Below are 24,377 nucleotides of genomic sequence, written 5' to 3'. Positions count from 1 at the left end.
AGTAGATTTGAGGTACCAGGGGCTAGGGAGAGGGGAGAATGGGAAATTATCGTGTAATGGTTATAGAATTTCTGTTAGGGTTGACCAAAATGTTTTGGAAATAGATAATGGTGAAGGTTGCAAAACACTGTGAATGTATAGTAATTAATGTCACCAAATCACATACTCAGAAATGGTTAAGATAGGAAAACTTATGTTGACATATATTCCACCACAATTTTTAAAAATTTAAAATGTAATGTACAACAATGACTGAATTATATACACTTAAATGATAAATTTTTATGGCATATGCATTATGCTTCAATATAGATGTTTAAGAAATAAAAGGTTAACAATTTCCCTACCCATCATTTTCCTTTATAAACTGCTATTCTGTCAAGTCCAAAAGTCTGGAAACATCCCTTTGTTTTACTAGTATAACTAAAAAAATAGTTAAAACTTTTACGAATGAAGATTCATAATGCCCTGTTATTCTGTCAGGAGCCCTGATCAATATGTTGTATAGCATTATTTCCTGTTCTTGATCTAATGTGCTTTGATGCAAACAAACAAAAACCTACCAGGAAGTCTAATTTAAGTGCTCTGTTTTGCTGACTGTCCACTTTCTGTGCTTGCCACACGTAGAAAGTACACAGCACACTGACTGCTTGGAGGATCTTGGGGGAATGTTAACTGAGTTACTCTTCTTAAGACCTGGTAATTGACCATTTCTTGTAATTCTAGACTAGCTTTATTTCTTCTGCCCTTATTCAGTATTTTTTTTATGGTGGTAAAAAAATCCATGTAACATAAAATTTATTAATCATTTTTAAATGTACACTTCAATGTATTTAAATCATTTATAATGTACAGTCCTCACCACCATCCATCTCTGTAATTCTTTCATTTTGCAAAACTGAGGCTCTGTATCCATTAAGCAGTAACTTGCTATTCCCCATCCCCCAGCCCCTGGCAGCCATCCACCCCCTCTGTAATATTTCAGGATTGGTTGAGGTGAGTATTCAATCAGTGAGTGTTTAGTGTCTATTTTATGGTAAAAGTTATTGTGGACATAAAGAATGTTGAAAATATGGCATGCTTTAAAAAACTGACTATTGCAGGGCAGATAATACATATAAGATAATTATGTAGGAGTCAGTGACAACATGGAATTACAGCTTTTTTGTGGTGTTTTTTTTTTTTTTTGAGACAGAGTCTCACTATGTTGCCCTCTGTAGAGTGCTGTGGCATCACAGCTCACAGCAGCCTCAAACTCTTGGCCTTAAGCGATTATCTTGCCTCAGCCTCCCAAGTAGCTAGGACTACAGGTGCCCACCATAATGCCCAGCTATTTTTTGGTTGTAGTGGTCATTGTTGTTTGTTTGGCAGGCCTGGGCTGGGTTTGAACCCAGCAGCTCCTGTGTATATGGCCGATGCCCTAGTCACTGAACTACAGGTGCTGAGCCGAATTATAGCTTTTAAATATGTGTGTATATATATACACACATACAAGTTATGATGAAAATTATAGGGTGCTAATAAAAGACCAAACATATCAAAGAAACTAATGCTAGTATTTTATTTTTTTATTTATTTCTATTTTACTTTATTTTATTTTTAAGCTTTATTCAAATTAGTATGAGGGTACAATATTTAGGTTACATTGTTCTCACTTCCAGGGTAAAGTCCCATTTGTAGAAGATCACCTCACCAGGGGGCATGTTAGACACCTTCACAATATGTACAATAGGTGAGGTGTGCCTCCTCCTCTCCCTCTTTCTGCCACACATCTTCCCCCTCTCTCCTCCCATTTCCCTTTACTCCTGAACTGGACTATAATACTGTTTAATTGTTCTTAGAAACATGTAATTATTTATATATTGATTTCATATTAATATGGAGTACATTGGATATTTATCTTTCCATTTTTGCAATACTTTACTAAGAAGAATGTGTTTCAACTCCATTCAGGTAAATGTAAAAGATGTAAAGTCTCCATCCTTTTTAATGGCTGCATAATATTCTACGGTATAGGCTCGGCACCTGTGGCTCAAGTGGCTAGGGTGCCAGCCATGTACACCCAAGGTGGCGGGTTCAGATCCAGCCCGGGCCCACCAAACAACAATGACGGCTGCAACCAAAAAATAGCCGGGCATTGTGGCGGGCGCCTGTGGTCCCAGCTACTTGGGAGGCTGAGGCAGGAGACTCGCTTGAGCCCAGGAGTTGGAGGTTGCTGTGAGCTGAGATGCAACAGCACTCTACCCAGGGGGACAGCTTGAGGCTCCTGTCTCAAAAAAAAAAAAAAAAAATTCTACGGTATACATATACCACAGTTTGTTGATCCATTCATGGGTTGACAGGCACTTCCACAACTTGGCTATTATGAATTGAGCCATGATAAACATTCGAGTTAATGCTAGTATTGATAAAAATTTAATATATGATGCTGGGCACCTGTACTCCCAGTAATTTGGGAGGATGTGGCAGGAGGATCACTTGAGCCTAGGAGCTTGAGTTCAGCCTGGGCATCATAGTGAGACCCTGTCTCTAAATAAAAAAGAATTTAACATATGACTAGGAGTGTATCACATTTTCTTGGGAAAGAGAGAAATCTGTAAGTAAATCATAGTAGTTTAATTGGTTGCCTCTTTGGGAAAACATTTTATATTCTCATTTAATGTCATATTCAGAAAGTAATTCCATGGTTTCCAGTCTGGCACATTAGGAGCTCCCAAGTCACCACTCCATCCTAAGAACAAGTTAAAAAGCAACTGATGGCAGATAGGCAGGTACAGAGAATCACAACCCATCACTGCCTTGAGCGAAGGGAAATACCCAACTTCATCCCCCTCTACCTTTCTGTAAGGGAGAAAGGGAAAAACAATTTCCCCCCACTCTAGCCATCCTCTCCCACCCTGGAGGGGAAGTGTGAAGCACTGGTGACGTTCACAGTCCGGGGCACAGGATCACCAGCAGACTGCAATCTGACCACCCCTCCCCACACCTCGCACTGCATTATTTAAGGCCTATTTACCATGATTCCTTTCACTCAATATATCATATTTGCCTTTCAACAAAAAATTACAAAATCTACTAAATGGTGAAAACCAAACAGTTTGAAGAGATTAAATAGATATTAGAACCAGAGTTAGAGATGGCAGGAATGTTGGAATTATTAAAGCCTGTGATTAAAGTGACACAAAAACAAAAAATTTTGTTTTATGCAAAGCCTGTGATTAAAGTGACACAAAAACAAAAAATTTTGTTTTATGCAAACAAAACAAAACAAAACAAAAAAACATGCAAGAATAGATGGGTGACCTAAGCATAGAGATGGAAATTCTAAGGGGAAACTAAAAAGAAATGCGAGAGATCAAAAACACTATAATAAAATGTAGGCTACCTCTGACAGGCTCACCAGTAGACTGTACAGGGCTGAGCTTGAGGATATGACAGTTCGTAGCTTTAAAAACTGAAGAGCAGAAAGAAGTAGTCTGGGGAAAAAAACGAGAACAGAATATTCAAAAATTATGGGATAGCTAAAGAGGGTATAACATGTATAGTGAGAACAGAAGCAATATTTCAAGCATAGTGCCTGAGAATTTCACCAATTTAATTTCAGACAGCTCAGAGAACACCAAGCCAAATACACACCAAAAAACTAACCCTAAACATATGATACTCAAATGTTGGAAAATTAAACAAAAACCTTATCTGTAGAGGAGCAAAGTTAAGAATTATGTCTGACTTTTCCTCACAAACTAAACAAGAAGAGTACAGTGAAATATTTAATGTATTGAAAGAAAAAACCCACCAAAAAAGTGTCTTTCATACAGACTTTATAAGATAAAATTAAGGACTTTCCTGCCTTGGAAGAAATTTTAAAAGAAGTTCTTCAGGGAAAATTGCATAGGTTAGAAACCTGGTTCTTCATGGAGAAAGGAAGGCCATTTAAGAAGGGATAAGTGGAGGTAAAATGAAAACTTATTTTTCTTATTCCTAACAGATAGCAGTTTGTTCCAATAATAATGGCTACCATGTATTTGATTGTGTGCACTTATGTATAAGCGAAATAAATGAAAGCTTGTATATAAGTGAAATGGCATAAAGGACAGGAGGGAGGAATTAGGGTTCTTAATATAGTGTTATTTGAAAGTGAACTTATGTGAGCTGTATATTGCAAACTGTAAAGTTAAAAAAGAAGTATAGTTAACGTGATGAGAAAGGAGAGAACATGACATTATATAAAATGCTTATTAATTAAACTACAAAAGGCAGAAAAAGTGTGGAAGACAGAAATAGGAACAAAGAATAGGGCAATGTATAGAACACAGTAACAAACATGGTAGATATTTAATTATTAATAATCTGAAATATCAGTGGTCTGAACACATCAGTTAAAAGAGACTTGGCTTGGCTCCAGCCACATACACCTGAGCTGGCAGGTTCAAATCCAGCCTGGGCCTGCCAAACAACAATGATGGCTGCAACCAAAAAATAGCCGGGCATTGTGGCAGGCGCCTGTAGTCCCAGCTACTTGGGAGGCAGAGACAGGAGAATCACTTAAGCCTAGGAGTTGGAGGTTGCTGTGAGCTGTGGTGCCATAGCACTCTACCCAGGGTGACAGCTTGAGGCTCTGTCTCAAAAAAAAGTTAGATACTTGACCCAACTATATCTTGACTATAAGAAACGTACCTTACATGTAATGTCACATATTAATTAAAAGTAAAGAGATGGAGAAAGAGTGCATAGGAACACTAATCAGAGAAAAATGGGAGTGGGGGCACCAGCCACATGCTCTGGGGTTGGTGGGTTTGAACCAGTCTGGGCCTGCTAAACAAAAAATAAACAAAAAATAGCCAGGCATTGTGACCGGCGCCTATAGTCCCAGCTACTGAGGAGGCTGAGGCAAGAGACTTTCTTGAGCCCAAGAGTTTGAGGTTGCTGTGAGCTATGATGCCACGGTACTCTACCAAGAAAGTGAGACTCTGTCTCCAAAAAAAAAAAAAAAAAAATAGGCATGACCACATTAACATCTGACAAAGTAGATGTCAGAGGTAGGAAAGTTACCGGGGATAAAAATACTCTACACAGTGATAAAGGAGACATTAAGTGTTTAATGTGAACCTAGCAACAGAGCATCAGAACATGCAAGGCAGAAACTGATGGAGAAACACAGGAGCCCACTGCAGTAGTTGGAGACATCAGCACCCTTTGACAGAAATGGGCTGTTATAGCAGGCAGAAAATCAATGAGGACATAGTCAAACTCAAAAATATCAATCACCTGAATATGCTTGACATTACTCAGTAACAGCAGATGACATATTCTTCACAAGCTCACACAAAACATTCACCAGATAGGTCACATCTGGTGCTATAAACCAGACCTTAATGCATTTGAAAACGTTAAAACCATATAATGGCTGCTCTTAGACCACAATGGAATAAAGCTAGAAAACGATAACAGAAAGATAACCAGAAGATCCAAAATTTGTGGAGACCAAACAACACATTTCTAAATACTCAAAGGGCTCAAAGAAAATATCTCATGAGAAACTTAAATTTTTTTAAACTAAATGAGAATAAAACTGCAACTTGCCAAAATCACCACAGATAAGGAAAGAGAATTTGATAAAATCCAACACCTATTCATTAAAACTCTCAGAAAACTAGGAATAGAGAGGAGCTTTCTCAACTTGATAAAGAATGTGTTTAAAAACCTGCAGCCAACATCTTACTTAACGGTGAGAAACTTGAAGCTTTCCCAGTAGAAGCAAGAGCAAGGCAAGGAAGTCCACTCACCACTGCTTTTCAGTATTGTACTGGAAGTCCTAGCTGTCTTAGTCTATTCCTGCTGTTATAAATACCACAGACTGGGTAACTTACAGGTATTACTAATTTATTTCTCATGGTTCTGGAGGCTGGGAAGTTCCAGATCAAGGTGCTAGCAGGCTTTGTGTCTGATGAGAGCTGCGTTGCTCTCTTACGGTGTCCTTATGTGGTGGAAGGCAGCAGAAGGGGGAAAATACTGTGTCTACTTGGCTGAAGAAGTATAAGAGCCAGGTGGATCTCAGAAGCCTCTTTTATAAAGGTGTTAAAGGCTTCATGAAGGTGAAGCCCTCGTGGCCTAATCACCTCTCAAGGTCCTCACATTTACTACCTTCACCTTTGGTTTTAATTTCTGATATGAATTTTGGAGGGACCCACACATTCAAAACATCTGTAAGAATCAATAAAACTCCTGGAACAAATACACAATTATAGCCAGTTTGGAGGGTACAATGTAAAATTAATCACTTTAGTGCCGCACAAAATGAAATACTTAGGTAGAAATCTAAGAAAATGTGTACAAGATTTATGTGAGGAAGACTGCAAAACTTGCATAATAGGTATCAAAGAACTAAATAAGTGGTGATACACTCCATATTTATGGATAGAAAAACCCAGTATTTTTAAGATGTCTGTTCTTTCCACCTTTTTTTTTTAAAGGACAAGGTCTTGTTCTGTCACCCAGGCTGGAGTACAGTGATGTGATCATAGCTCACTGTAGCTTTGAACTCCTAGGCTCAAGTGATCCTCTGGCCTCAGCCTCTCAAGTAGTTGGAATTATGGGCATGCACCACTTCAACCAGCTAATATAAAACTATATATATAAAGCAATAAAAATACATGTATATTTCTTAGAAATGGGGTACTGCTATGTTGCCTGGGCTCATCTCAAATTCCTGACCTCAAGTGATCCTCCCGCCTCGACTTCCTAGAGTGTTGGGGTTACAGTCATGAGCCCCTTCTCTTAGCCTCTTTCTACTCTTGATCTGTAGATTCAGTGAAAGTCCTAGGAAGTTATGTCATGAATATTATAAAGTGATCCTAAAGTTTCTATGTAAAAGCAGAAGACCCAGAATACCACATGATATTGAAGAACAAGGTAGGAGGACTGACATGACTGACTTTACTGTAAAGCTGCCAGAAGCAAACTATGGCATCGATGAAAAAAAAGGCAGATGGAACAGAGTACAGAGCCCAGAAATAGATCCATGTAAGTATTGTGGGGCAAAAATAGGCCTTTTAAGAAATGATGCTGAAACAACTGGACACCCACTGCAAAAATAAGTAAAGAAAAGAATCCAGGCAGAGACCTTATACTCTTCACAAGAATTAACTAAAAATGGATCAGAGACCTAAATGTAAAATGCAAAGCTGTAAAACTCCCAGAAGATGACTTAGAAGAAAACCTAGATGAACTTGGATATGGCAATAACTTTTTAGATACAACACCAAAGACATGATCTGTGAAAAAAAAATTGAAAAGCTGGACTTCTAGCTCGGCGCCTTTGGCTCAAGTGGCTAAGGCGCCAGCCACATTCACCTAAAGTGGTGGGTTCAAATCCAGCCCAGCCTGCCAAACGATGACAGCTGCAACCAAAAAATAGCCAGGTATTGTGGTGGGTGCCTGTGGTCCCAGCTACTTGGGAGGCAGAGGCAGGAGACTCGCTTGAGCCCAGGAGTTGGAGGTTGCTATAAGCTGTGATGCCACAGCACTCTACCCAGGGGGACAGCTTGAGGCTCTGTCTCAAAAAAAAAAAAAAAAAAAAAAAAGGTGGACTTCCATAAAATTTAAAACTTGCATTGCATGAAAGGCTATATCAAGAGAATGAGATGACAAGCCACAGACAAGGACAAAATTTGCAAGAGGCACGTGACAAAGGACTATTAATCAAAATCTACAAGAACTCTTAAAATTCAACAATAAGAAAATGAACATGACTAACAGATGAGTAGAAGACATGGTTGGACACCTGAGAGGATATACAGATGGCAGATAAACATATGAAAACATGCTTAGCATCATGTACCATTGGGGAACAGAAAGCTAAAACACCAGCAAGGCACACCTGTTAGTATGGCCAAAACACAAACATTGACAGCAGTGGATACAGGTGAGGAAGTGAAGGCAGCAGGAACCTTCTGTCGTTGCTGGTGGGAGTGCAAAACCACATGGCCACTGTGGAAGGCAGTTTTGTAGTTTCTTACAGCTCTAAACACATTATGACCATATGATCTAGCAATTATGCTCTTTGATATTTACCCAAATGAATTGAAAATTTATTGTACACATAAATTTTATAGCATCTTCAGTCATAATTGCAATACTTAGAAGCAACCAAGATGCCCTTGAATGGGTGAGCGGATAAAGAAGCCACATCATAATATAGTCAGCCAGTGGAGGAGAATTCAGTGCTAAAAACTAATGAGGTAGCTATCAAGCCATGAAGAAATGTGGAGGAAACTTAAATGTGCATTACTAAATGAATGAAGCCAATCTGAAAAGGCAACATACTGTGTGATTCCAACTATATGACATTCTAGAAATGGCAAAATAGTGAAAAGATCAGTGGTTCCCAGAGGTTGGGGGGAAAGGTGATCAACAGGTGGAGCACAGGTGTTGTTTAAGGCATTGAAACTATTTTGCACAAACTACAGTGGTATGTCCATGTCATTATGTCAAAACCTATATGTACAACACCAAGAGTGAACCCCAGTGTAAACTAAGGACTTTGAGTCACAGTGATAACTAATGTATCACTCTGGTGTAGAGCCTTGATTAAGGAGAGATACTAGGCATACGTTGTGACAGGTATTACACAGAAACACTGTATTTTCCATTCAATTTTGCTGTGAACTTGGGGCGGCACCTTTGGCTCAAAAGGGTAGGGCACAGGCCCCATATGCCAGAGATGGTGGGTTCAAACCTACCCCTGGCCAAAAAAAAAAAAAAAAAACTACTAATTTTTCTGTGAACTTAAAACTGCTCTAAAAAGTAAAATTTAAGGCTGGATATGGTAGCTCACACTTACACCCCTAGCCCTTGATAAGGTAGTCAAGGTAGGAGGATTGCCTGAGTCCAGGAGTTTGAGACCAGCTTGGCAATAGTGAGACTCCATCTCTTAAAAAAAAAGAAAAAGAAAAAGAAAGAAAAAAAGCTGGGTGTGGTGGTGAACTCATAGTCCCAGCGACTGGGGAGGCTTGGGCAGGAGGATCAGTTGAGATCAGGAGTTCCAGGCTGCTTGATTGATGGCACAGCACACTAGCCTGGGCAACCTTGCCTCAAAACAAAGAAATTAAATAAATAAACTTTACTAATCATTTTTAAAAAGTAATTCCAGGTAAATTGAAAAGTTAATATTTAAAAAAATGATAATAGAGGAAAATGCAACTATCTTTCCGATTTGAGTGTGGAAGCACTTAATCACAAAAGCAATGGTAAAGGAATACATAGCTAGATTTCAGAATAATTTTATTAAATGTTTATTCAGAAGCAAAGAGAGAAAAGTATTTTATCAGTAATATTAATATATGACATATGGGAAAATATGAGTAATTTTCCCATATGGGAAAATGTTACGACTAGACAATGAAAAATAATTTAAAATTGCTAATAGACTTGGAGAAAATTCAGACTTACCTAAGTAAAATGAAATGTATATCCAAAACAAATGAGATTAATTTTTAAATTTTATGTAAAATTTGATTCACATTTAAAATGACAAATATTTTATATTTTTTTATGCTACATAATAAAAAACCAGTAACTTGGACCCACTACAAGTAAAAAGCAGAATCTGATGCAGTGAATTTGCGTGTTGTATTCCTGCTCTCAGCTGTTCTCCTGGCTATTATGTTTATCATTCTATTGTGTTACAAACCAGTTTTCACATATATTGATATATCACCAAGCAAATTGTTATTTTTCCCTACTTTACAGCTTTTCCTGACTTTCTTCTTCCTCTTCCTTTTCCTGCTCTTTGTATAGAAGTGGTGTGGATGTAAAGTGAGAACACTCCCAGAGCCTGGGGATTGCAGTAAGTCTCCATTCATAAGATAGAGGGCTTATTAAAGTTACTTACTAGCTTTTGTATTTTAATTTTTATACTACAGGACCCTGAGGATCATCAGCTGCTTTACTGAAAGGAATCTATTGTATCTTTTTGATGTTCAAATATGTTTGAACAGAAAAAAGATGGAGAACTTTATTAATGGTCTCTGCAAGTCTTCTGATCTTTCTTTTTGATGTCCCAATCTTTCATAAAACATAAATAAAGGCTTACTGTAGGATCTGGTTATTTATATAACAGCTGAAAAGCTGCATTTAAAAATTTCATGTTGGGCCGGATGTTGTGACAGGTGTCTCTAGTCCCAGCTACTCAGAAGTCTTGAGACAAGAGCATCACTTGAGCCCAAGAGTTTGAGATTGCTGTGAGCTATGACACCATGGCACTTTACCCAGAGCAATTGAGAGTCTGTCTCAAAGAAAAAAAATTGTATTGAAGATTTAGCGTGTGGAAACCAATGCTACTAGGTACCTTGAAAGATATTAAATGTAAAAAGAAATGGCATGTCTTGTCTTAGTTGAATTAATAGAATTCTTCTGAGCAACATAGAACTATTTGTACAGGTAATACATTTTTAAGAGATAAATGAACAAATTACTGTTAGAATACAAAAGACAATTGAGTTTGATTTAGTTTGAGTCTAGGAGAAAAGTTTGATTAGGAAGATTGCATTAGAGTAAGTCCTAGAAAGAACAGAGAAATACTAACTGGTAAGGGGGCGGGGAGGGGGGGAGGAGGAAGAGAATTGCATAAACAGCGAGGTAAAATTGTGAAGTGTGGAGACATAATTCGGGATTGTGAGCATTGTAGTTTAATAAGTGATGTGGTGCACATTGGCTAGGAATGGACTGAAAAATGGGTTTAGCCAGATCCACAAGGACCTCAAATGATCAGCTGTCTACATATAGGACCTCAGAAACTAATTTCCTAAGACTTAATTTTTATGGATAAACACCCAAATTACAATTCTTTTCTTTTCTTTTCTTTTTTTTTTTTTGAGACAGAGCCTTAAGCTTTTCCCCCTGGGTAGAGTGCCGTGGCATCACAGCTCACAGCAACCTCCAACTCCTGGGCTCAAGCGAGTCTCCTGCCTCAGCCTCCCAAGTAGCTGGGACTACAGGCGCCCGCCACAACGCCCGTCCATTTTTTGGTTGCAGCCATCATTGTTGTTTGGCGGGCTGGGCTGGGGATTCGAACCCGCCACCTTAGGTGTATGTGGCTGGCGCCTTAGCCGCTTGAGCCACAGGCGCCGAGCCTACAATCCTTTTCTTATATTTAGCCACATCATTTATCCTATTTACCAGATGAGAGAAGGATTTTTGCCTCTTTGCTTATTGCTGTATCCCCAGAGCACAGATGCACTGGAGCACATGAATTACGACTTGAATAGATAAGTGTAGATTCCATAGGAATGTCAGTGAGTGTGCTTTGAAGAGACCCAGTCTTTCAGGTCAAGCTGTTTGTGATTTGCCCCAACCTTCATTGTATTTGCCTCGCTGTGATTTGTCTTTCCCTTGCTTCTGCTCGGGTTCTTAAAACTAACCACCCTTCTCCTCACCATATTCCCTTCCTTACAAGACACATCTGCTTTCTTGTTTCAGGCACAACTCAAAAATCTTTCATTTTAACATTATATCTTTTTTCCTGAGGTGTAGCATTACTTCATTCTTTAATCTCTGCTTCAATCATTTCTAGAAGTATGTGACATCGTTTTTAGAGTTTTTGTAACTTGGTCCCCACTATGTTGTTCTGGTTGTTATATTCTATACTTAGTTATGTTTACTATTTATTTTAGTATTATTTTAAAATGTTAGCTTTGTTGTTACATATTTTTATAGTACTGATTAAATTATTCATAATTTCTCATGTGTATTTTGAAAAAATAATTTGTTGCATTGTATATATTAGCTATATCTGTTTGTGTTATTCCCTAGTTTGCTCTAGAAATTACAATATGCATCCCTAATTTCCATGGTCACCCTTAATATAATTCACTTATATGTGATATATTATACTATAACACCACTTCTCGTAAGACGTTCACAGTAATATAATTCTGTTTATTCCCCTTTCCCGCCTGTTTGTTCCGCTTATCATATATTTTACTTCTACATGTGTTATAACCAAATGACACTTACCAATTATTTTTATCTTTGCTTTGAACAGCCAGTTATCATCTAAAGAAATTAAGAAAGGAAAAAAATTGTGCCTGTATTTTTTCAAGTATTTACCATTTTGCAGGGTTCTTCATCTCTTTCTGCTTAGATTTTACCTCAGCTAGAAGTAAGTAGTATCTTACCCTTATATGTCCTCATGACAGGATAATTCATGCAAATACCAAATTTGCTCTGTCAGTTTTAGGTCACTTTTTGGCAAGGTGCACTATTGCACTTTCTTTCTTTCTTTCTTTCTTTTTTTTTTTTTTTTTTTTTTTTGAGACAGACTCTCACTTGGTCACTCTGTGAGAGTGCTACAGCATCATAACTCACAGCAACCTCAAACTCTTAGGTTCAAGTAATCCTTTTGCCTCAGCCTCCCACCTAGCTGGGACTGTAGGCCCCTACTGCTATACCCAGCAATTTTTTTTTTTTTTGTCTCCCTCTTGCTTAGGTTGGGCTCAAACTTGTGAGCTCAAGCAGTCCACCTGCCTTGACCCCCAAGAGTGCTAGGATTATAGGCATGAGCCACTGCACCTGGCCAGAATGACTTGAGAAAGTTTGTTGTTTTATCTGAGTTTTTGTTTAATCTCACAGGGTTAAGTTGTATTATTATACTTCACCGTTAGATGTCACTTTGTGACTAACATGTGTTCTTACCACTAAACAACTGAATTCCTTACTGTAAGGCTTATCAATTTCTGAAAGTTGGCACTCCTGCATAAGGGCATTTAAACTGAAAAATTTCTGTCTGTGTATTTTAAAGTGATTAAAACAGAAGCGTTCCTTAAGTATACTCTTTATTCTCTTAGTTTTATGTCTGGGTTTATACAGAACCAACTGATTTGCCTCAAGTTTTCTTTAAAACTTGAATACTTGGATTTTTAATTTATTGTCTTAGAACAAAGTTTGGAACTATTAGAGTAATAGTGTGAAGAAGTAGGATATTAAGAATGCCCTAAAACATGTTCAAAATGTATTCTTTTGGGAGTGTAATTCCAAAAAGCATCTTCTTCTAGAAGCCTGACTTACCCCAGACTACTTAGAAGCAAGCCTTCTCAAGAAAAGTTTTGACAGCAGCTGTAGGGTTTATTTGGGTTTGTCAGAGAAAGGGAGAACTGACTGGGGTGTGAAAAAAAAATGTAGAAGTATAAAAAAGGGAGATTTGCATGGGTGACTTGGCATTCACGGAGCACAGTGAAGTGCTACGACTGAGCCTGTCTCAAATACTCCTTCTCTTACAAGACAGGAGAAGTCAGGTCAAGGAGATTTTAGCAATCTTAGAAGGTTTAATGCTTACTGCATTTTAAGGGCCTAGATTTTAAAATCAGCATTATAACCTCTAGGATTTAGAGGTATGTTTCTATGGTTCCTAAATACTGGGATTTGTGAAGAAAGACAAAGTTCATTGTGAAGGTTCGATAGGCTTATACTGTTCCAAATAGACAACATCTCTCCATGCTGAGGAAGAGAGGCTTTTTCTGTAAGTCCCTCATCCATAAGATATCCAGGTTGTAACCCCAGGTTCTCGCCCCAGTCCTGCCAGGAACAGGTGGAAAATTATCTGGAGGGTGTGATGGCTATTTTCTTCATTTAATCCAGGATACTGAAATTTGAATAAAATAGCAATGTTGTCTCTTAGTAAAGTGATAAATATCGCCTGAAAAGTACTATCTATTCAAGAATATGTTTGTTCCTAATAATTTATAACCCTCTGGTATGCTGTCCACCAGCTTTTCCCATCTCACCCCAGCAGTAACTACCTACCTTGGTATTTTCTGTTGTTGGTTTTATTTTATTAAAATATTTTCATTTATCAATATGTGTATATAGAACTGGACTTTTAAAACCATTATTATAATAAGCCAAAGTACCGAACAGTTTGGGCATTTAAATTTCATCTTCTATTGATCAAATTACACATAATGTATTACTGGTAAATGAAATTTTATCTCAAAATATTTCTGTCTATTAGAATGAAACTTAAGTGTCTTTAAAAAAATTATTAATATAAGATAGCCACTTGTCCTCCTTGGGAAAATCTTAACTTCTTCAGTTTTAGGCTGTCATTCTTCATGAAGTCATGATGTAGATGATGACTATTATGAAGATATTGGTGATGTGGATGCTAGGAGATAAAATCGGGAACTGGCAACATACCACCTCCTATAGTAGTGTAATCAATAGTCAAGAGGCACTGATCCCATCCCTCACTTATGTTGGTAATAATTCATTTTGTAATCATTTTCCTTTATGTTTTTATGTATTACTGCAGCTAAAGAAGTAAACAGGTCATGGCACGTTTAACAAAAAGACGACAGGCGGATACAAAAGCTATCCAGCATCTTTGGGCAGCCATTGAGATTATACGGAACCAGAAGCAAATTGCCAACATTGACCGTATTACAAAGTAAGTAAATTTAAACAAACAAAATCCCTGTAAAATTTCATGTAAGACTAGGGGGAAAGTCCAAAAATACTTTATTATGCTAACCAACGTATATTACAAAAGACTGAAAGCACATTCCTCGCAGGGTTATATAGTTGTTAGAAAAACAAACACAGAAACGTATATAGGCAACTTATGTTTAGAAAATAGACATTAGCTCAGTAAAATATCAATGCATACTTTTTTTTTTTTTTTGAGAGACAGAGTGTTACCACATCACCCTTGGTAGAGTGCTGTGGTGTAACAGCTCACAGCAACCTCAAACTCTTGGGCTCAAGTGATTCCCTGCCTCAGCCTCCCAAGCAGCTGGGACTACAGGCGCCTGCCACAACATCTGGCTATTTTTTGTTGCAGGTCTCATTGTTTGTTAGCTGGTCTGGGCTGGGTTCAAACCTGCCAACTTTAGTGTATGTGGCTGGCTCCGTAATCAATGTATACTATTTACAATAGTTTTCTAGTTATCAGAATTTTTAGCTCTTGGAAATTTTATTTAGATCTTTTATTAAAACGGCTTTTGGTTAATCACTTGCTTTTATGTAGTGAAGCTGTCTAAAAACAGTATACTGTTCATTAATCATATATAACATCTTGGCCATGCGTGGTGGCTCATACTTGTAATCCTAGCACTCTGGGAGACTGAGGCAGGAGTATTGCTTGAGCCCAGCAGAGTTCAAGACCAACCTGGACAGTAGTGAGACCCTGTCTTAACAGAAAACAAAAAAAATAGCCAAGTGTGATAGGATGCACCTGTAGTCCCAGCTATTTGGGAGGCTAAGGCAAAAGGATATCTTGAGCCAGAAGTTGAAGGCTTCTTGAGCTATGATGATGCCACTGTACTATAGCCTGGTCAACAGAGTGAGACCCTCTCTCAAAACAAAACAATGAAAAAACAAAATCTTATTAGTTCATGGCACATTAACAGAGAATTTTTAAGAATTTCATTTTATTAAATAAAACATTCACTTTTTGGAAAGAAAGCTCTCTTTCTTCCCTAGTTTCTAATCTCTTTATATTGGTAGACAAAGATTTGGGAACAAAAAAAATCACACTATAAATGTAAATCTTCTATTTCCATTTTTACATACTAATTATAAGGATTTCTTAAAATAGGAACTGGTTTTATTTGTTTCTCTGGGTATTTTTAAGTGAATAAAACCAAATTTATCTTCTTTAAATGTTTGGAGTGTTTTTTTTTGTTGTTGTTAATTTAGATAAAATTTCTTTATACTATCTCTCCACATTCTTTAGATGCTGTACATAAAAATGGAAAGCATAATTTACAAAATCTCTCTTAAATAAATGGGTTTTTTGGCCTTTTTAATAAGTAACAAGATTGAGTTCCATACATTTTTGTTCCTTCCCTATTTTCTAGTGAAGATCTTAACTATTATTTAAAGGGAAGAAACAGAAGATTGAGGATTGAAGCTGTATGTGCCTCTAACTCCACACTCGCCCTCAGAGTATTTTAAAACTGACCATGTATAATTATTAGCTCCCATAGTTTAATAGAAGGGGAAAAAAATAACACTGTGAAAATAAGAATAAAATAAATAGTACATTATTTTAATTATTGTATTTGTAAATGACGCACATAATTTTTGAGGCATGGTAACTAAATATAAATTACAAGTAAAGTTGATATGAATACATTTTTTTTTTAATCTCACTGAAAAGCAGAAGTATTATGGCTGAGATTTTGTTTTTAATGTAGTTTATGTATATTAGACAATTGAAGACTATTGAAGACTATTGAAATAAAATACTGCTGTTTGGATTCAGTTTTTAAATTAAAATCATGTAAGCTTGACTGAACTATTCAGTCTTTCAGACATATCCTTTTTCTCAAGTGTACCATCTTTCTCTAGGAGCTGTAGGGACATTCTATCAGAATCTAGGAGCTATCAGAGTCTCCAAGTGTGAACGTTCTGTTAGGTTGCGACCACCTGCAGGTGTGAGAGCAGGAGAATTAACTCCTGCAAGAGTGGCTGCAGATATCTGTTGCATTGTGATAACACCTCTGTGTGTATAGTATGTCACATGTTACACTGTAGCAGAAGATACAAAGGTTGTATTTTGTGTTACAGGTTGTTGATAAGTATTCTTTCTTCTCCTTTTTTTTTTTCATCAATATAGTCTTAAGTGCTGCCAAGACTTATTTCTCTTCATGTTGTAATGTCCATAGTTCATAATTTAAATATAATTAATTTATTTTACCTACCAAATAGTTTTAGTTTTATTAATCTCATGTAAGATGGATGAAAAGAAAGAAAATTGAGGTTAAGTGTGTTTCTTCTGCCTCATCTGGTCTTAGGCCTACCGTTTTCTTTTTTTTACTCGCATAATGTTAATCACAACTGCAGACAATTAGCTCCAGGGGGGGAATTTGTGGAGAGTTGCCTGACCCAGTGCCTTTGCTTGGTGGTTAACATTAACTTTCTTGCTCCTGAGGTAAACTGGGAGCAGCGTTGAGCTAGGACAGCAAGTCCAATCTTCTCTCATCTAAAGCCTAATATTCAAATCTGTCTATACTCTCAACCATTGGATTCATTTTAAGTCAAAGTGTTCTGCTTATTTACAGTTAAGTCTGAACACAGAGATATGGATCTGTAGTCAGTAAGTTTCATTCTTTATTTTGACTGGTGAATGACTCCATCATTAAAAAAAATTGAAAGATGCATAGTTTGGTCATGCATTAAAGGTTGTAGGGTTCAGGGTAACTGGCTCTTAGCCTGGCACACCCCACACATCCTGGTCCCTTTGGTATAAAGGCTCAGCCCTGCCTGTCTCAGCTCTTCTGATCTGTGGGTTTATCGTTCATCTTTTTGTTTTTTTCATTTGGGATTTATTGATTGTCTGTGGTTTCTCATAGTCTGGCTTTTGAGAGCTGCAGCACTGTGACTTGGTTTGACATGTTGCCTGGTCCTCTATTTTATGGACATTGATAGTTGCATCTACATGGTGGGGTGGAGAGTGAAGGCTCTCACAGGGGTAGAGTGCTATGCTTTGGGGAGGCACATAGGTCCATTGTTTCTCATCTTGTGATGTACATAGCCCTTGATGCTAGATCTAATAATTCATTAAGAATTGCAGAATGATAATGATAACAAGCTAATTTTATCTCTCCTTTGCTTGCTGGAGAACTTCTGCAAGGACTCAGGTATCCCACTGCCTGCTGTTTGCTTGCCCTTTGGTACGGCTCCTGTGGGATAAGTAGAATAAGTGTTTCATTCCTTCTTCTTATGTATTTGCCAGTTTTCAAAATAGTATCCTCTAATGGTAGCCAAGTAGGGTTTTCTGTAGTTCATGTGTTAAAAGACACTTGACATGTTTCAGTCCGTTTTGGACAAAACCTGTATTGATGCTCAAGTTTTCCTATCTTTGACCAGCTAGAGTCTGTACATGCCAGGTCCTCAAGCTCAGTCTGAATTCCGGGCCCATTTTACACAGCCTACTCCAGCCCTCAAGCCATGGATTCCTCCCCGAGGCTGTGGGTCCTTTTAGTTTGAAATTGTATTTCAGGAGCACTTTCTGGCCACTTAGCTGCTCAGTGTTGCTGATGGTTTAGTCTCTCTTTCTAGGCCTTTGAATAGACAGTCAGGAAATGAATATACTTGAAAAAATAAAAACGCTTCATGAATTCATACTGATATTTTCTGTTGAAATTTTTGGTTATTGGGTTTTACTTCTCTCTTCTATCTAAAATCTTTGTCTCCTCTCTGATATGGTGAGAATTATGGTTCTCAAGGATATCATGAAGAATAAAAATCTTACAACATCATATAACTAGTCAGTGTTTTATGCAGCATTATATGCACAGCTATCTGAGAACATGAAACTTTTACTTAAAATTTTATATATAGTTATGATTACATTTTCTTATATATATTTGGGTTTTAATGTTTTTTTGACAGAGTCTTACTTTGTCCCCTTTAGTAGAGTGCTGCAGCATCATAGCTCACAGCAACCTCAAACATTTGGGTTCAAGCAATTCTCTTGCCTCAGCCTCCTGAGTAGCTGGGACTGCAGATGCCCGCCACAACGCCTGGATATTTTTTTTAAAGATGGAATCTCACTCTTGCTCAGGCGGGTCTTGAACTTCTGAGTTCAGGCAATCCACCAGCCTCAGCCTCCCAAGGTGCTGGGATTACAGGCATGAGCCACTGCTTCCAGCCTTATATTTGTTTTTATTAGTTGTGGCCTCTCTTAGTATGTAGAATCTTCTTTTTCCTGTCTTTTGTATTTATAATTTCTGTTGAATTCTTTTCATTTTTCTTTTTGTTTTTTATATTTTTCTTCTTTGGAACTTCTGTTTATCTGGAATTATCTCCCTTATAGTCATTCTTGTGTACCTTCTGATGTAGACTTCATTTATGAAATTTTTTTTCATTTTACTTCAAATGTTTAACTCATTTCTGAGTTTTTCTAATTCTTATACCTTTCATATTATATCATTATCTTAATGTCTTTTCTCATGTCTTAAAACAGTAGATTCTGTTTCCTTCTGTTTGGTAGGCGTGTCTTTCTGGGAGGCTCTCTCATGGGGCATTACTCTGTTCTTTGAGCTGCAGCCCTGTCTGTTGTCATTGCAGTGTGATCTATTTTCCTGAACGTGAATCGGGGGAGGTAGTTCTGGATACTTTTTCTAGATTTATAGCTTTGATGGTCTGCTTATGCCAGTGTCATGAAGTGCTAAAAACATGCCCTCGTGTTTCTCGAGATTTCCTACATTTTTCTCTCTTTCCTCTGTTTTTTTCCCAGAAGCACCTTTCTTATGTCAAAGGTCTTATTTGATACTTTAATTCCTATCATTTCTGTATAATAAGGGACTTAGTCCTGGAAGGGAGCTTTGATTACCAACTTCTCAGTGTGCATAAGACCTGTCATGCTCCACCTGCTGGTGTTTTGCCACAAACTGTCTGCCGATGGGGGCATTTCCCCGGTGCCTGGTGAGCACCTGTTGCTCTGTGGACTCCCTGCTGTGCCCCTCGTCTTCTGTCTAGCTGTCAGTACCGATTAAGACTATAGCTCTTGGAGATTTGGCTCAACTGCTCAAATTCTAGGATTCATAAGACTCCTTATCACTTAATTTTTTGTGCTATATGTGTTGTCCATATGTTTTGTTTGTTTCTCTTCCAATAACTCTGTTTGGGAGGTTTGGGCGAGAATTTAAAATGGTTACCTCCACTATCTTCTCTGTTTGCAACACTCTTCTGATTTTTCTTTTTTTAAAAAAAGTCACGAAAGCCTCTGGATATTTTCAAAAATTCAAAGGCAGAGCCAAAAGCAACAAAAAATCCTTCTGGCAGAAGCAAACCCAAGGAACTTTCTTCATGTTTGCATTTGACACTGGACAAACCAGAATCGATAGCTGTGTTGTCATCAAACCCAGGGTTCTTAATGTAGCAAGACAGACTTATGTTGCAATTTTAAAAAGAAACTTCCACAAGTACAATTTGTGGCCCTTTAAAACATTTAAGCCTCAGATCCTCATAATTTATTGACCTCTTAGGAACTAGTAATACTTTTTTGTCTTGATAACAAAATAGGAGAATTTATCTGTGTTCATTCCAGGTGTTTACTAGTGAGGTGATATCCACATTCATAGCTTACAAGTTGTCCAGAGGCGTCACAGTACTTGTCATGATACCTCAGTGGAAGAGTTCTCAGTCTTCTTTATCACTTGTTTTAATTTTCCTTTTTTAAAAGGACTGCTACTGTTGTATCCAAGAGAGTAGTAGGAAAGCTGTAGCTACAAAATCACTCCTGAGATTTATTGAATAACTTAAATCTTTAAAAAAGGATTTCTCGGCCTTTTGGCTAAGATCAAGTGCATAAATCTTTAAGAAATACAATTGTGAGAAACTTCTTTAACAAGTTTTATGATTTTGCTTTGGAAAATATTTTGCTAAAAGGGTTAATCTGAAATCAAAATATCTATATAGGATTAAGTTGTATTTTTGATTAATAGTGATGGAATCCCTCTGATTTAAAGCTCATGTTTATAAATTTGGTTTAATGGTGTTAGAATTCTATCCATGGGTTCATTTGGTAGCTAAATAAACACAAATTTTGACCTGTCAGTAAAAACCTTCTGCATTTCTAGGAACTGAAGGATGTTTTCTGATGTTAAATAATCATAAAATTGAAACAAAAAAACCATTTTGTCTTAAATTAGAAAATATATTAGTCAGTTGAGAGTTATATATGAAGATACACATAGGTGATAGTGGTTCTCTTTTCAGTTTAAATGTCGCAGTTTAAATGAACGCAGAATTATAGTTGGCATGTGAATTCATCAATTTCATATAATTAAAGCTTTGAAATACTTGGTTATTTAACATTTATATTAAACAAATATTTATAAAATATTTTTATGCATTAGATGATTTCAGCCCTTATGTTACAGATTTTAAATTAAGAAATAAAAGGTGAAGAATCATACAACAAACAAGTCAGTTACAGAAGTGAAATTCAGAACTTCAGTAACACAGATTCCCAGTATGATTTCTAGCTCATTATCATGTCATTTAAAGCTCTAAATGCCACGTATGTTTTAATGTCCAATACAAACGAGTTCCATCTATCTCTGCCTTTTCGTCTTTAATCCATACAAATTATTCACATCTAAATTTGGATAATTATAGCATGGCATTAGAGGTTTATAATTGTATTAAGTAATAATTCTAAGATAGTTTAAAGATATGCTTTTGAAATAGGTATGGATTTTTTACTAGTCTTTACTGACATTGCTGATTAGAGAATGATTGGGGGAGGTTGACTGAGTTTTTACTGACTACTGGAAAAGCAGTCAAGGTTGTCAGCCTGTGTGTCCTTCCCATCCTGAGTAACTTTGACGTGTTTCTGGAGATGGTCACCTGGTGACTAGCATGCTGAGACTAACTTTGGATTGGTAGACTAGTCCCATTCTAGTTAATGTCTCAGATTAGGGCATCAATTAATTACATGTATTGCTTACTTTAGGGTCAAACCCCAGTTAGAAAATGTGACCTCTGACCTCTTGTGACATGTTTGGCATTGAAATGTCTGAGTTCTCCTGGAGTTCTTCCTGTCGCCTAAGATATACACAAACCCAAACTGTAAGTCCTCTCCGTGTGTAGGCGGCCTTGAAGTTGCAACTAGGTACACATTATTTCTTTATTTACTTATTACAATTCAGTTTTCTGAAGCCCAATTTCCAGGAACTGTTTGTTTAAGTTAAAATTTGCTATGTCTCTCTGTCTTAGAATTATTAGCAAGAAGGAAAATGGCCATTCCTAAGTTACTTAATTGTAAATAAGTTAGTTTGAAAAACTACCTATTATCATGCTATTTTTATAATTCCAAGGATTCTTCATGGAACTACTCCTTATATTCTCCCTTCAATCTACATTGACTTATTCTTCCTATGTATCTTATTGCAAAAGTAGATTGGCAGGTATACTTTACCACTGTTATCATTATTATTCTATTTTACATGGTAGCTTTACAGAAGACATAACTAATTCTGAATACCTGCAATCCACGGTGAGTTTTTTCCAGTATGCCAAGTTCTTACAACAGTCATCTTGCCTTGGGTTGTTGTCTAGTTGTTTTCATGTGCTTGACATTCATTTCATTCCTTGACATTCCTCCAGTTCTCTGAGGGAAACATACAGACAAGGCACATAGAATTGTCATAGCCATTAAGGAATAAGACAGATGTCCTAAATAAAAGGACCAGGTCAGTACCACATGATTAGAGTCTGTTAATTCACAACAATGTAGGCTTTATTTGAGGGAAGAGTCACCATGGGAGAGTTTGGAGTCCTTGTAAGTTGTGTGGAATTAGGCCTTGGTCAGTGGTTGAGATTCAGCAAGGCAGAGAGGAGGGTCCAAGTGTGCATCATCTGGATTGAGTGAAGGGAATGGAGGGTTCAGGAAAAGCAGATAGATAAGAAGGCAGAGAGGGTCAGACTGGGAAGCCCTGGAACACTAGCCATAACAATTTAATCTGTAGGTAGGGGGGAATAGTGAATGTTGTTTGAATAGGGAAATGGTAAAAGTAGTTTTTTTCTCCCCAGCTGGATTAAATGGACCCTTAAATGTCTTTTGAGTCCATCTGTTCTTCCCTGTTCTAGGCAAGTTTTGCCCTTGAAATTTCCTGCGTGTTCCTTCAGTGCCTGGTTTTACTTGTTCTTGTTTCTTCCCATCATTGGTTCAGAGATGTTTTTCCAAAGTGTCATCCCTTCGGATTGCAGCGCTGTTGCAGGCCTTTCTGTCTTGCCCTTGAAGCCCATGTTCCTGTGCGAAGCTGCTGCTATCTCAGCCTCTGTCTTCAGAGTCACCTCCTGCTGCTCCCCCACTTAGCTCCACTCTCAAAGCCAGAAAAGCATTGGGCAGGTTCTCAGTATGGATCTGCGTTTCCTGTGTGCCAGCTGGGATGCCCTCCGCAGACCCTTCCCTCAAGTGTCATGTCCTGGGGCATCTTTCCTGACACTTTTAAGTCAACCCAATTTTATCAGTGATTCTTCTGAATTTTAGGTCTATGTTTTTAAAATCCTCTTTTGATTTCCTTGCACAAAGTTCTTCATAGTTAGAACTTGATATTTCTTTTTATACCTAACCTTTCCCCACTCAGTGTTCCATCTGATGAGATAATTCTCAATTGCCTAAGCACTCTATGGATACTTTTTTTCTTTAAGAAATGAGCTCTCATTAGGTTGCCCAAGCTGGACTTGAACTCTTGGGTTTAAGCAGTCCAGCCTCAGCAAACCCTCTACCACCACCAGTAGCTGCAGTTATAGGCGTACACCACCACACTTGGCTTGGGTTTTTACTTCTCTGTTTTTCCTTCATTAAAGGACAAAATCATACCCTTTCTCTTAAGATGCAACTCAAATATCATCTTCTTTGAGATTTTGATACCTTCCACATTATAACCAGTCCTGTTTCCCTTTATTTCCAAAGTAGTACATATGAAATTTGATTTTATTAGGTATTGAAGTCTCCTATGATCTTTGAAATATAATTCTGTATTTGGTTTTGTTTTTTTTGAGACAGAGTCTCACTTTTTTTGCCCTTGGTAGAGTGCCATAGCATCACAGCTCATAGCAACCTCAGACTCTTGGACTCAAGCAGTTCTTTTGCCTCAGCCTCTCAAGTAGCTGGGACTGCAGGCACCTGCCACAACACCCAGCTATGTTTTTAGAGATGAGGTCTTGTTCTGGCTCAAGCTGGTCTCAAACTCATGAGCTCAGGCAGTCCACCTGCCTTGGCCTCCGGCCGTGCTAGGATTACAGGTATGAGCCAGTGCACCCAGCTCAAATAATTCTGTTTTTATTGTGAGAACCTTAAGGGTAGAGAATATTTTCTATCCTTGTGTCTTAATATGTAATAGTAATTGGGGCAATTATAATAATAGATATTCAGCTCCATTAACTCTAGAAGTTATTTTAAGGGAGATTATAATAATTGATAGTATTAAATGAGCCATTATTTTGTGACAAGCACTGTCTTTTATATAATTTACTTAATTTTCACAACAATTCAGGTATGTTGTCATTACCCCTATATTGCTGAGAAGGTGGTATAGCTTAGGAAGGTGAGGTGGCTTGCCTGACATCACCCAGGTTCTTGGTGGCAGAGCTAAAATTTAATACATGATGCTGGAGTCCAAGCTCTAACCAATATATTTTTTTCTTTGGTGGCTAATGGATTTTTATTTGTTTCCTTATAAACTTAATTTTCAAAACATGATCATCTACCTGGTATTTACATATTATCTCATGTCATCCTTACAACAACTGTGAAGTTAAAGTTAGAGCCACTAAATAAAGTGAATAATGTGAAGCTTTCAGAGCTTTCATTATTTGTCCCAGGTTAAATGTTAGAATTAAGAAGAACCTAGTGGCTCGGC

At 37.4% G+C, this 24,377-nt stretch overlaps 1 protein-coding gene across 3 annotated transcripts in view; it reads left to right on the top strand.

Moving 5' to 3' along the window:
- The first annotated feature begins 9,813 nt into the window (after positions 1-9,813).
- ZMYND11 (zinc finger MYND-type containing 11) overlaps positions 9,814-24,377 on the top strand; it is a 79,259-nt gene continuing 64,695 nt past the window's right edge. The window contains exons 1-2 of one of the 3 annotated variants that reach the window (XM_003786847.3): positions 9,814-9,847; positions 14,309-14,443. In XM_003786847.3, the coding sequence (XP_003786895.1) occupies positions 14,328-14,443 (116 nt within the window). In that variant the 5' untranslated portion in view covers positions 9,814-9,847; positions 14,309-14,327. Of the gene's footprint in view, positions 9,848-14,084; positions 14,444-21,463; positions 21,580-24,377 lie in introns of those variants that run through there. The other 2 variants (XM_023511375.1, XM_023511376.1) reach the window with 2 other exon arrangements.

The sequence above is a fragment of the Otolemur garnettii genome, unplaced genomic scaffold (genome assembly GCF_000181295.1).
Source record: "Otolemur garnettii isolate 467f Iridium unplaced genomic scaffold, OtoGar3 scaffold00019, whole genome shotgun sequence".
NCBI lineage: Eukaryota > Metazoa > Chordata > Mammalia > Primates > Galagidae > Otolemur > Otolemur garnettii.
Note: the sequence above shows the minus strand (reverse complement) of the source record. Positions and strands in the feature narration are given on the sequence as shown.